Source organism: Toxotes jaculatrix, chromosome 2, assembly GCF_017976425.1.
Source record: "Toxotes jaculatrix isolate fToxJac2 chromosome 2, fToxJac2.pri, whole genome shotgun sequence".
Lineage (NCBI taxonomy): Eukaryota > Metazoa > Chordata > Actinopteri > Toxotidae > Toxotes > Toxotes jaculatrix.
The window spans coordinates 8173174-8186549 of record NC_054395.1 but is presented as its reverse complement, the minus strand read 5'-3'; the positions used below and the strand labels follow the sequence as shown (position 1 = coordinate 8186549).

The 13376-nt window shown below is 40.8% G+C and overlaps 1 protein-coding gene across 1 annotated transcript in view; it reads left to right on the top strand.

Annotated features, from left to right (window-relative positions):
- LOC121192792 (plexin-A1-like) overlaps positions 1-13376 on the top strand; it is a 205640-nt gene that overhangs the window by 90427 nt on the left and 101837 nt on the right. The window contains exons 5-8 of the mRNA XM_041054679.1: positions 1186-1309; positions 1618-1771; positions 2757-2856; positions 11114-11228. Coding sequence (XP_040910613.1) covers positions 1186-1309; positions 1618-1771; positions 2757-2856; positions 11114-11228 — 493 coding nt within the window. The remainder of the gene's footprint in view (positions 1-1185; positions 1310-1617; positions 1772-2756; positions 2857-11113; positions 11229-13376) is intronic.

The following is a 13376-nucleotide window of genomic DNA, read 5'->3' as shown; positions in this document are numbered from 1 at the left end:
CATCAAGCTGGCCAATCTGAATACCTTAAAGATGCTAGTGGTGCTTAGGAAATCAGCTTTTTTCTGTTCAGTAGCTGCATTCTGTAATCTCATTCTGCTAATTCAGTAAGAGGCATTGCTTTAAGGATTAAACCAAGCTATATTCAACTATATAACCAAATTATATATGATATCCCTTTCACAAACATACAGTACTTATACATTAGTGAAGTTAACGATACCAAAGGCTTAGCACATAAGGAGGACGTTGCAGTGATGAGTATGCTGTGGCAGCAGATGGAGTCGACATGAAGGCATCAGCAGAGCAGTCACTGACAATTGTTAATATTACCACCTGTATTAACATGATTGGACATTACTAGTCAGCTGATGACCAAGCAGCTGCTGAATGAGCCACTGATGGTAAAGCATAAATGAACACCTGGTGCTAATCAGCAAATGCAAGTGCAGCTTATGTGCTCCACCTGAACTAATGCATTATTCTGTTTGTTTACTGGGCTTTATGATTGACCTTCGAGCTATACCATATACCATTTTCATGTCATGAGGATGAAAAGAATTTAGAATTATTCATCTCTTCTCTTAAACTTTGGTAAACCACAGATTAATTATGACTAGTGCAAGCTCTGGTTACAGATTCTGTACAAGTACACACACATTTTGCTGTCAGGATACAACATTTCAAGATCCTTAGGGCCAGACTGGTCTCATTCAGTTACAGCACGACTGAAAAAGTGCTGAATTTTCTCATGTCAACATTAACAAAATATATTCCAGTTACCTCTGAGTTAAGCCCTCCGACTGCACAGGCTGTTCATATGTACCTTCCTCATTTACCTCTAATTTCCATGCATCCATGCACCCACCCATAAACAGAAGCTCTGCCTGAAACCCAGCATCCTGGAGTTGTTCAGTAAATACTGTGTATCATTAATTAAGTGATGCCTGCACTGCAAACAGCCTGGAATTTCAACAACTTTGTGAGTAAGTTGAAGTTTTGTTTCCCAACTGAGAAGCACCTGAGCTGACGTTTTGACCAAACACTCATGATTCTGAACAAAACGTGTTTTACCGAAACAAGGACTACCAGTCAACAGGATTAGTGTGGACTTATAATACCAAACAAATCTGAAGGAATCAGTGTCTGTGAGGTTTTTGAATGGAGATGATATTATCCTTCTCCAGATGTTCGAGGAAGGATCGCTGTGAGCGAGCAGAGGAACCCCAGCGTTTTACCACCAGAGTGGAGCAGTGCGTCCGACTTTCCGTCCAACCTGACACCGTCTCTGTCACCATGTCCGAAGTGCAGGTAGTGTGTCTTGGTGTATTAGTGTATGTGTGTTTAGATGTGTCTGAGTGTGTGTACTGTAAGTGGAAGAAAGAAAGATGGACAGGAAAAGTGAGTAAGATTGAAGTGAAATGAGATTAAATAAAGCTTGTTCTTGTGTCATCTCCTGCAATCTGTCCATCATTTTGAGTATGTGAGTTTTGAGCCAAATATCTGAGCAGCATTTTCTGCTGTGGGGCAGTAGAACTCTTATTACTCCATTACTGTTGAAGTATATTGGTTTAAATTTCTGTTGTCCCCCACCTTTCTGTTTTTCTCCTTCCTCCTAGCTGGTACTTCAGGCCCAGAATGTTCCCAGTCTGTCCGCTGGAGTCAACTGCTCGTTTGAGGACTATGTAGAGACAGAAGGACGCATCTACAGTGGACGAATCTTCTGCCTGTCCCCTTCTACAAAAGAGGTCGCCCCCATCACACGAGACCAGGGTAAAAAAAAAAAAAAAAAAAATACAGGCCGTCCATAAGACTCATAGAATACTGCATGAACATAAATGTTTATTTCATAACAATCCAAAAGCAGCAATATCTGTGTCTAACCCCAAAGTTTTCGATATTGAATAAGTAAAAAAGATTATGAAATAACCACTGATATGAATAAATTGTGTAAAATTCATGAATGAACCAACAATTTCTGTTTCTGAAAGCCAGAAATTCTTTTTCTCCAGTGACACTTTTATTTCACACTTCACTTTCATTTCATGATTTATTTAACTTTTTATGACAGTGGTGTTTTCAACAGTCACGACTCAGAGGCAGGGGCCACATGATTGGCTAAAAGGGCGACAACACCATCGTCGTGAAATGCGACAAAACAATTTATTCATACATCTATTTATAATTACTTAGTTACTGAACACTTTGGGGCTCCATATATCTGTGGCGATGTCTGCTTTGTTCTGCTCATTCTGAGCTTTTCAGTAGAGCAGTTTTGTTTGATGCTGCACAAATATAATTTGTATGCTTCATTCAGCTTGTTCATTCAGCTGTGTGAAGCACAAAATTATGCTTTTTAACAGCGCCCATTTCCTCGTGATTATCAAAATTAGAAACTGCTGATTCACAAACTTACTGAGCAAAACCCATAAATATATATGGACAACTGAAGCGTTTCCTCCGCCGAGTAACTTCTCCACAAATTCCACTGACTCTGCTCCAGGCTCCGCTGACTCTCCAGCAGAAACACTGTGGCTCCAAAAAAACACACACACAAAAAAAAAAAAAAACACCTCAAATGAGTCTGTTGATATTTCAGAATACATTGCCTGGGATTGGGCAAATGAAATTTAGCATTTTCCACACATTAATTCTGAGTGATAATATGACTTATGCACCATGGAAATATAGGAAAAAAAACTGTAGGAAAAAAAACACTGATGATTGAATGATGTGGATGTTTTGTGTCTCCTTGTAGGTGATCAGCGTGTAATAAAGTTGTATCTGAAGTCGAAGGAGACAGGAAAGAAGTTTGCCAGCGTGGACTTTGTGTTCTACAACTGCAGCGTCCACCGATCGTAAGTGTTTTTTGTTTTGTTCTTTTTACTTTCAAACTTACATTTTTTTGGACCAATACATTTGAATTAGAGGTGGAGTTAAATAGCCTGAATGATTTTTTCAAACAGCAAGACTCAGATTGGTGAAAAGCAGTGATCAAAAGAGGAGCGACTGTGGTTCTTTACCAAAAGCAATAGTAGTAAAATATTGACCTGAAAATAACTCCTGTAATGGGGAATGGAGAAAACAGCATGCAACCTCTGCTAATTCATTATTCAATGTATTCAAGCTTTTTACAAATCAATTACTTAATTAAATCTCAAGCAATGAAGGGACCACTGGTGAGTGAAATAATAAATCGATTCCTATTCATGCAAGACCTAGAAGGGCAGCCAAGCTAGGGAAGCTAAAACACATCAGTCGTGTTCCTTGGAAATGAATTATCCCTAATGTAAGTATAGGAATACTGATTGACTTTTCAGTGCTGGTTTGAAAACAGTTTTCACATAGTTTTGTTTATATGCGCAGCTGACTCTGTTATTTAAGAACGAGAGACCCCCATACACAGGCTTCTAATAGGAAACAGTATTCTAATTTGTTAAAGACAGTAGCTCATTTAAATTGAAAACTGTACTTAATCATAGATTTTAGTCTTTTTTACCATCTACAATATTGCCTCAGTTGATGAAATATTATTTGTACAGCATGATATCTTTAAAAAAGCCACAGAGGTGGAAGTTGTTGTAGTTGTTATTCTTTGCTTGGTGTAAGAACAGCTCTCAGCTGGAGCTCATTAACTTTAATTTGTTTTGTTTTTTTTTTGTAAGAGGGAACTCACGGAAACTCACTCACAGGAAACTTGCATCATTACATTTAATCTGTTTATCATTTAAGAGTAAAATTGTACAAGATTTTTTTTTTTTTTAAATCACAAAATATAGTCAAAGCTTAACTACTAACTTTACCATGAGGCATAATGAATGGCACAGAAAATTACACTGCAAGCTGTTTACATTCCCTGTTACAATATTAGAAACGTGCATTGAAACAGAGGTTCGGCATAGTTTAATTGAGCATGTAGGAGGAAGAATAATTCATCTTTAAAGAGAGGAAGAGAAACAAACGGGAGGGAAAGCACTGGAGGGAAGAGTGGGACAGGGAAGAAAACTCATGTTTCCTGAGCTGAAGAGGCAAAAGACAGCTGAGAATGAAGAAATAAAACCGAGAGAAATGGTCAAGGTACACATTCATTGAGAACTATCAGCTAACTAAGAGAGAGGAGCTAATGTCAGCACAAAAAGTGGCTTTGGTTTTGCCAGCCTCTATGTAGGCCTGCTATGTAGGCCACAAATACACTGGTCAGAGAAATAGATATTTTCCTCCAGGTGTTCAGCCATAACGGTGGCTTTGTTTTAATCTCAGTGATAAAGATTTTCGGTTGAACTTTTACAAAGAGGGGAGGCAGAGAGGCGACAGAGAGGTGGAGCATCAGCGAGATCAGCCTGATAATGAATGAAGAATGTGTTCTTAATTGACCTGCCTTGTTAAATAAAGGTTAAATGGAAATAAATAAAATGTCATTCCCTAAATGACTCTTGGCTGTTCCGCTGAAGTCGCTGAGTGGGATTCACTCACTCACACTCTCTCTCTCTCTCTTTTCTCTTCCACCTGGCACAGACTCGTGTCTCGCATTTAGGTATCTGCACTTAGCGTCGATACACCGCAAATAAAAATGCATCTGTGGCATACTCGAAGTGGATTTCTCATTCTCCTGCCAACTGTAGATTGATGACAGCATTACTTCCTCCCCTAATGTTTACATCATTTAAAACATCCTATAATAAAAAATAAGAGCATCCTGAAAATTCTTGCCACTAGTATTTACAGTGTGTCTACTGACTGTTCTTTTTTTTTCCTAAATGTTTGCCAAATGTCACATACAATACACAATGTAATACACAAAGGACAGAACAGAGCATTATTTTTTGGGCTCACATTTGCATTTTTAATGTAACGAAAGAACCACAAAGATTAGGAAAATAGACCAGTAATGGATTTAAGAAACTATGGCTGAGGAGCTACATTTAGACTCTGTTTCATCTCTTCAAAACACAGAAGAAGTCTCACTGTTTTTATGAAGGGTCCCGGATGGCTAGAAAAGTCCCAACGCCAAAACACTGACAAGAGTTAAAAACTCAAAACTACTAATTATGACAAGAACCTTTAATTCCTGGATCACCAGCATTACAAGCAACTAGTAATTAGCCATGGAAAGTGCACTTTTCTTGCTTTCGCTGTCTTTCATGCCATCATCCTTCCCTGGCTCCCTCCCTCTCGCCCCATGGCCCTCTTTTCCTTTCCTGCCTTCCAACCTTCTCTTACTTTCTCTTCTCCCATTCCTCACTTTACCAATCGCTCCCTCCCCCCACCCGACCCCTCTTAGCCCTCTCCACCCCCCCCCCACCCCCACCCTTTTCTTGCCCCACTCTCGTTCATCAAGCCCATTTATTGCCTGCGCTCTGCTCTTGGCCCTGCATATATCTGCATAGTAATAGGCCGTTAATTAGCTCTAGCCGGGGTGCCTGTGTGGAGATGGTCATAATGGAGTGGGCTTGGAGAGAGAGCTCACCTGGGCCACTTCTCAGGGCCTCCAGGCCTAGTTCAATGGCTCTAATTCATTTTGTAAAGGTGTGTGTGTGTGTGTGTGTGTGAACATGTGTAGAGTTTCCGGTTTTAGCACTGTTCATATTTGTGTGCCTGCAGGAAGTGTTGTCTCATTTGTGTGTTCATCTATGTGTTCTACTATATTCACGGGGTCCAAAAACAACAAGTCCACCGTACTTGTGGGGTTTTGTGTGCACCTAAATGTTGGACCCCACAAGTTTAAATGGCTGTTTGAGGGTTAAGACTTGGTTTTGGGGTTCAAATTATAATCAGGTTTAAGCTTGGATTATAGTAAGGATTGGGTTTAGGCATTTAGTTATGACGGTCAAGGTTAGGGTAAGGAGCTGGGGATGCCAATGGTGGGTTCCCACGAATGTAGTTAAACAAAGGCGTGTGTGTTTATGCTCTGTACCCTTGATTAACCAGCCCTCTTCTCCTTGCTGCATAAACAGGCATACTGCTGTCTAAGCCTTTGATGCTGGCTTCGCTGGCCCCCTCAGGACTCTGCAGGACTGTACAACTACAGTGCAGCTATTACCACAGCAGCTGTAACATAAACTCACATATTATTCACTGCTCCCCCTCTGCCGTCACCTTTCACCTCAAAATCTTTGACCCCTTCTGTAGAAAGCCGGGGCGCAGGAGTCGCAATATTCAGTGGTAGATAATGGAGTTCTCCTCGTGGGCGTGGTGGGCGGGTTAAAGTGTGGCCCAGACTCGCAACAGCAGACTCACAGACGTACAATATCAGCACAGATGCACAAGCAGAACAGCCTGCAGGCAAGCACCCAGCCAGGCTTGTGTGCTGCCTCATACAGCCACGCGCAACATGCCTGATGGTGGATACCGGCATCACCAGTCACACACATTCTCATGTAAACACACATAAACAGGTGCACACGCAGCCAGAAGGAGCACGTAGAGACAGAAGGCACAGACTTGGCACAGCAAATTACACTGCGAGCTATTTACATACACTGTTACAATATTAGAAATTTGCATTAAAAAAGAGATTTGGAATAGTTTAATTGAGCATGCGGGAGGAGGAATTATTCATCTTTAAAGAGAGGAAGAGAAACAAACAGGAGGGAGAGCGCTGGAGGGAAGAATGGGACATGGAAGAAAACTCACGTTTCCCTGAGAGCTGGAGAGGCAAAAGACAACTGAGAACGAGGCATGAAGAGGGAAAGAGAGATATAAAGCAGAGTGTTAGTGAACGAGAGAGAGAGATTGTGCCCATTGTGTCAGGAATAATGCGTCCCACACAGCTAAAAGGTTTGCTCCCCAGCCTCAGGCCACCATGACCATTACAATATGAAAGGGCTGAAATCTATGCAGTGAAAAGAAGCACTCAAGGGAGGGGACCAGCCCACGCTCCGGCCCCCAGGAAGGGCTCTCATTTCCAGGCTGACCGTTTGCTGTTGCCTCCCATTCAAAGGCCAGCCATCCTCTCTTTAGAAACAGTTCGGAGTCCAGTACTTGATGTTGATTTTGTGGCAACAGTTGTTGGTCAGATTTTCAGTGAATGTGACCCAGTTTAATTAAACTGAGGGCTGAGACTCACTTATTGAGACTTTAGACATCACTGTGACAAGATGTAATAATATCTTTTAATGAGTCTGAGTCCCCTGTTGAGAATTTAAACTTCTTGTTTGGTTCATCTGCTGCATAACTTAATGGTGTGTGCATCATTTTATTGCTGTTCTCCCTGGAGTTTCATTGGATAAAACACAAAGGGGCCTACCTATAGATCACATGGCACAGTTGGTCTTATCTGTCTCCTAAATACTGTTCACATGAAAGAAGCCTGGGAGATATGATGTCAAACAAGTCAGAGGTCTTAATCATAATTACAGCATTCCTTTAGCTACTTCAAGTACTGATTAGGCATTTCAGACGTGTCGGTGAACTTCTTGATTTGGGTGGGCACATGTTGACATTTTTTGGCGACCATTAGAGAAAAGACTAACCTCCTAATTAGGAAAGAATTGCAGCTTTATCTGTGACTTTATCCACATTGACCAGAAATAAATCAGCATATGATCGTTCACTCCATTCATATACGCTTGTGCGGGCCCATTGCTCAAATATCAACAGCTTTGTTCCATCGATCCGGCCTTGCTAGAACAAAAGCTCTGAGAAGATGAAAAGGCGTTTGACCCGGCTCTGTTGCTAGGCCTTGTTAAATAGCAGGGGATTTTATTGACTACATTGCAGCAGCACAGCCACTTACCCAAGCCAGTTGTCCAGGCATTGACAGCTCTACTGTAGAACAAGTCTCCACTGCCCAGGTGACCCACAGGAATGCTATGATGTCAACATGGGTGACAGCGTGTGTGTATAAGTGTGTCTCAGTCTGTGTGTGTAGTTGCGGACACGAGCGTGCATACACACCCATGTGAATGTGCTCGAATGTGTCCCTGCAACAAGAAATCGATAAACCCCGGGGTTAATAGTGAGGAGGAACTGGCTCACCAGCTCCACTAACAAACATCAGACTGTTAGCATAACCTCAGTCCACCTTTCTTTCGATGGAAATCCACTGGCATTGATTATAAACCTCACATTGCAGTTCAGCCTTGTCTGACTAGCTTATCACTGGCCGTATGAAGACCCGTCTATCAGTCTGTCACACCAATACAGGTGATTTAGGCAATTTAACCCTCAAAAATCTGAATAAACCAAGGACAAAGGCAAAAAGACAGCAAGGATTAGACTGAAATCCAGTTTAAAGCCAGTCTCTCCAGCAGCAGCTAAGCAGTTGTCCTTCAGTTTGGAGGACCTGGTTTTAAAGCCCTATGGTGGCTCATTACTGTGGCGTTTTTTGGACTAGACTTGGCAGGGATCACTTTTCGGTCAAACAGTAAAGGTGGTATTGTGATTTATTTTTTCCTTCGGCATTACTCTTAAAAAGTTTGAATGTCTTTAGGTGGAGTTCTTTCCAAGCCAGAATCATTCTTTACAAAGAAAAATCCCATCTGACAGCAACTGATTAGAACTGGAGAACTTTCTTTAACAGGATATAGACTGAATCACTGCCTTGTTCTGTCTGTCACTGATAAGGAAACATCAGCAACTTGTACATTTGTGTAGTAGCAAGTACTGTAAAATATATGTCACAATATGGATTTGGGCATTGTACCATAGTGGGCTCTGCATAGCTTTTACATTAGATTTTACTATAATCCTTAATGCAACCTCTCAAATGAAACATTTAACTCAATCAGTTTTCTGCCTCTATGGGCTAAAACATGCATGCTAAGCTAAACAGCCTTCTGGTCGTAGCTTGATACTTAGCATACAAACATAGAAGGGGTATTGATCTTCTTATTTCACAAGAAAGACAATAAATGTATTTCCCAAAATGTCAAACCAAGCAAAGACCAGCTGGCAAAGACCTGTATCACTAATTCCTTCAATGTTACTAAGAAAAAAATAACTTATCAACGAAGGTGTAAGAAATGTGTGAAGTGAGTTTCTTGAGGAATCCCAGTTGGTGATTTCACAAAAACATTTTCATTAGGGGTTGACAGTAGCTCCATTTTCCAAAGTAAAAGCCAGTTTTCAAAGATTTTAGCTGTAATTGGAAGTAAATATCCTTTTCCTCCAAAAAATGAAGCAAGGTATTAGTACAATGAGCACTACCAAGTATAGTATTAACACTGTCGTGAAGTCATCAACATTGTGAAAATCATTCTGGAGAGTGATAACTGGATGACGGAGCATACAATGGACCCCACAGGTTTTCAGTCAGCCTTTAAGGTTGGATGTGAGTGGGAGAGCAGAGACTGTGGGTGGGTGTGTGTGTGTGTGTGTGTGTGGAGGAGGGGATGAGTTGTAGGAGGTCTGATTGACTACAGTGACAGTAAATGGGAGAGAGGACTGACATGTAATTAGAGCTTTCTCAAGCCAGTTAAGTGGAATTCAGTTCAGAAGTGGTGCAAGGATTACGAAGCCGGGACTTATTTCAGCTGGAAGAGAGTATCAGGTTTAGAGTTACTGAACATGTTCTTCTGTCAGTCTCTATAATTATTGTTTTTAACATGTAACTTGTTTTCATTTTTTTTTTAAACCAAGTTACTGCTTGATTTTAAGTTCATACTCAGCTAACAAAGACACTCTACATTAAAATGACAAGAATATTATAATAAAGGTTGGTAAGTGGAGAGTTCCTGTTTCTTCCTGTGGGTGTCAGATGATTGACAGTGAAAGCTTAATGCAGCACTGATATGAAAACACTTGAGGAAATTATGATCAAGCAGAGAATTTGAACAAAAGAAATAAAATCTAGTTCATGCAGAACACGTTGACAGGGATGAAGTGCCAAGGTTTCTTTCTTGTTTTTCACCATGAAAATAATGCATTGCTAATAACTATTCAACAACTTAATTTAACTTCTCACATAAAATAAAATAAAAAAAAACTCACCTTTGCACTTTTTACAATCTTATGTTGCTTTTTTTTTCTGGTAGCCATGAGAGCCCTGCTTTTGTCTGGTAATCCATGTTTGAATGTGTATATATCCATTTTCCTTCCTCAACTCTGAAAAAGAAAAAAAAAAAACAAATGGTATTTAAAAACAGGCTTATCTTGGTCTGCCAGCTTAGTTCACTTTAAGCCTCCAAGCATGGAGAATAAGAAGAGAGGAGTGGATCACGAAGGATTCTTTCCTGTTCTCTCTCGGCTGTCTTCAGCGTCCGCCTTGGCCTCGCTGACAGCTGGAATAAAGTCTTAATGTACGAGGCCGCAGTTGCACTTGTCATTCCAGCCTGATTCCTTGAGATTTGGCCGTAAACATTTGATGTTGTGCGACTGTGGTGATGCATGTCCACACTCTGCCTGTCAGTGTGTGATACGCGTCCCCTGTTGAAGGTTTTCTTTTGATCTGTCTTTCCACTCTTTCTGTATTTAACTTGGCAACAGTTTTCCCTGAGCATATCGTACCTAATCTGTGATGAATTCAGGTCATGGTGGCTGGGTTTCCATCAGTGTATTTTATACTAATTATAATGAACCATTTTAAGTTTCAGATTTAGCAAGTTCTTGATCATGTCTGTGTTTGTCTTCTACATGTTGCAACATATTTTCTTTTTGGTTTGTTCTTAGATAAAAGCATTGAATGTGGTTGACATTAAACAATTATAAATTTCTAACTCATATTTTTTTCTGGTGCAGGTTTATGCTGCATTCGTCATTTGTTTTAAGTAGTAAATTGATTTCTTGGATTCCCAAGAAGATTAGAGCCACAAATATGAGTGAACAGAGAGTGGGATAGAAAAGTTACTTTTATTTTGTATTTAAAGAGTAACTTTAACTGCACTTTATTACTTACTTACTTACTTTACTTACTCTACTTTTTGTTTATATTTTCATAAGTCTTCTTTTTTAAGTATTGTGTTATTTATTTATATGTGTGCCTTAAAGCCGGGAGTCTCTGCAAAATTTCGTTATGCTCGCATAATGACAATAAAGACTCTTGATTCTTGATTCTTGATTGTATGTTGGATGTTTTAAACATTGCCGTGACGGTACACTACAGGACACAGACTGTTTTTGAACGTGATTATTGACTCATTCTCTCCTCTTTTCCTCACGCTCTCCCTTTCACTTCAGGTGCCTGTCCTGTGTTAATGGAAGCTTCCCCTGTCACTGGTGCAAATATCGCCACATGTGCACGCAGGATGCCAGCGACTGCTCCTTCCAGGAGGGACGAGTCAACACCTCCAAGGTGAGGGTTTAAGCGCGCGCACACACACACACACACACACACACACACAAAAACAAAATTACAAAATCACACACAAAGACCCATGAGTACATGTGGTTAAACATGCTTTCACATGCACTGGCACACAAAGAAATGCAGATTGAGTAGTACAAACAGAAGTACAGAGAAACAAGAATACATTTACAAGTATTAATGCATGTGCACACACACGCACATAAGTATGTATAGTGGCAAAGTAATGCCAAGGATGCAGCTGGGACCTGAACACCATTGAGTGTGTGTATGTATGTGTATGAATGAGTGCTGCTGTGAGTGGCCCAGCAGCAGCTGTTGTACTCCAAGCAGCGTTGGATTTATTCACTTATAAACAAGGAGGGGTGAATGAGTATGCAAATGGCAGCGCACGCTACCGTCCCAAATGTTATATTTGCATGAAAACCCACATTCATCCATGAGCTGATTGGCTTTCACAGCTCCTCTGTCTCCATCTAAGTCTCTAAGTCTCACTGTCTCTCACACAAACACAGAAATTCACACTGACAAACACAAATAAACTTTTGTGAAAGTTGCACTTAACACCCAACCACCTTTGTCTTTATTTCAGGCGAGGCAGAGTTTAAAATCACTTTTATGTGCAGGCACAGTGATAAACGTTTCCCCCTCCTTCTTCTGCAGTTCCTCTCCTCTCTTTCCTTTTCTGTCACCTTTCCGACCTTACATACGACTTAGAGTATTCAGTGTGGGTGAGAATGAAGGAGGTGTGTGTTTGTGTATGAACACATGTTTTAAGATTTTCCTGGGTTTGTAATTCTATGTGCATGCGTACTTATATTTATGTATGTGTTGGTGTCTGGGTATGTATGCAGGACCGCTCTTTTTAAGACCCTGTGTGTGTCCATGTGCATGGGTTGTCTATCAGATATGCCAAGAGAGCGAGGTACTGTACATGTGTTATAATGTCAAAGTGTACAAAAGAGGCAGCAATTTTTGGGCATTTTGTGCAAGTGTGTGTGTGTATGTGTGTGTGTGTGTGTGTGCGTGTGTGTGTGTGTGTGTGTGTGTGTGTGAGTGTGTGAGAGAGTGTGTGTGAGAGTGTGTGGGTGGATGGGAGGGATAGCACTTGACTCCACACACCCTGTCATCACATGTTTCATTCTCCTGTAAACACACCATGCTGACATCCATCCTCATCTTGTTTGGGGAGCCACACCAATTCAGCCTTTTATTTTTGTTCTCTCCTCTTTTTTCCCTTCTCATGTTCTCTGCCTCTTTGGTGCAGGCGCTGCCATGGTTACCAAGACACTTTGAATGTCAGGGGGGGGTTTTGCTGAATTTTGATAGACATACACACACACACATACCAGTGCCATCACCACATCCTTACATGGATTATTGTTATTAACGCAGGAGACAGTGAAGTGACAGCTTTGGGCTTTTGTGATGGATGCATGTGACTTGATGTATCCTCATGTTCTCTCTCTGTCACTGAATAGGTAACATTTTGAAGCAGTGCATATGCACACTTGTGCCAGGAGCAGCAGTTTTGTCGTCACACAATTTATCTCCTCTAGCCTTGATTTTGTTCCAATGTGCCAGTCCGTAGCCCCCGCTGAAAGCAATATTGCCCATCTCTGCTGCCTGAAAAAGTTTTCCCCTGTGTCATTAGCAGTCGGTTGCCAAAGTGATTGAATTCACACTACACTGGTTATCTTCCCAAAGGCATTTGTCGTATTTCTTGAGGCTGACTTCACTTCATATCTGATAAAATTCATAGCATCTGTGAATCTGTGCCACAGGTAAATCACAAAAATACACATTTTCTTCTGTTTGTGTGTGTAAATAGATAACCGCTAATGTATAATTTTTGCCCTCTTAAAGTAAATATAAGTCTGTGCTGTCACTTTCTGGATATGTAAATATATATAAATCATCTGTATTGTGACAGCAGATAAACAGAGAGGCACATTAGGGGCGACCAGGCAGAAAATTGCCAGAGTCAGAGAAACACTTGAGAAGGCCATCAACAGAAATGTGTATAAACACAAACAACGAGAGAAACAAACACAGAGACAAACAAACACATAGACAAACAAATTTGCTCTGCTCCAATGAATCCCAGCATTGGGCTGGTATTGCAGACTGGGCCGA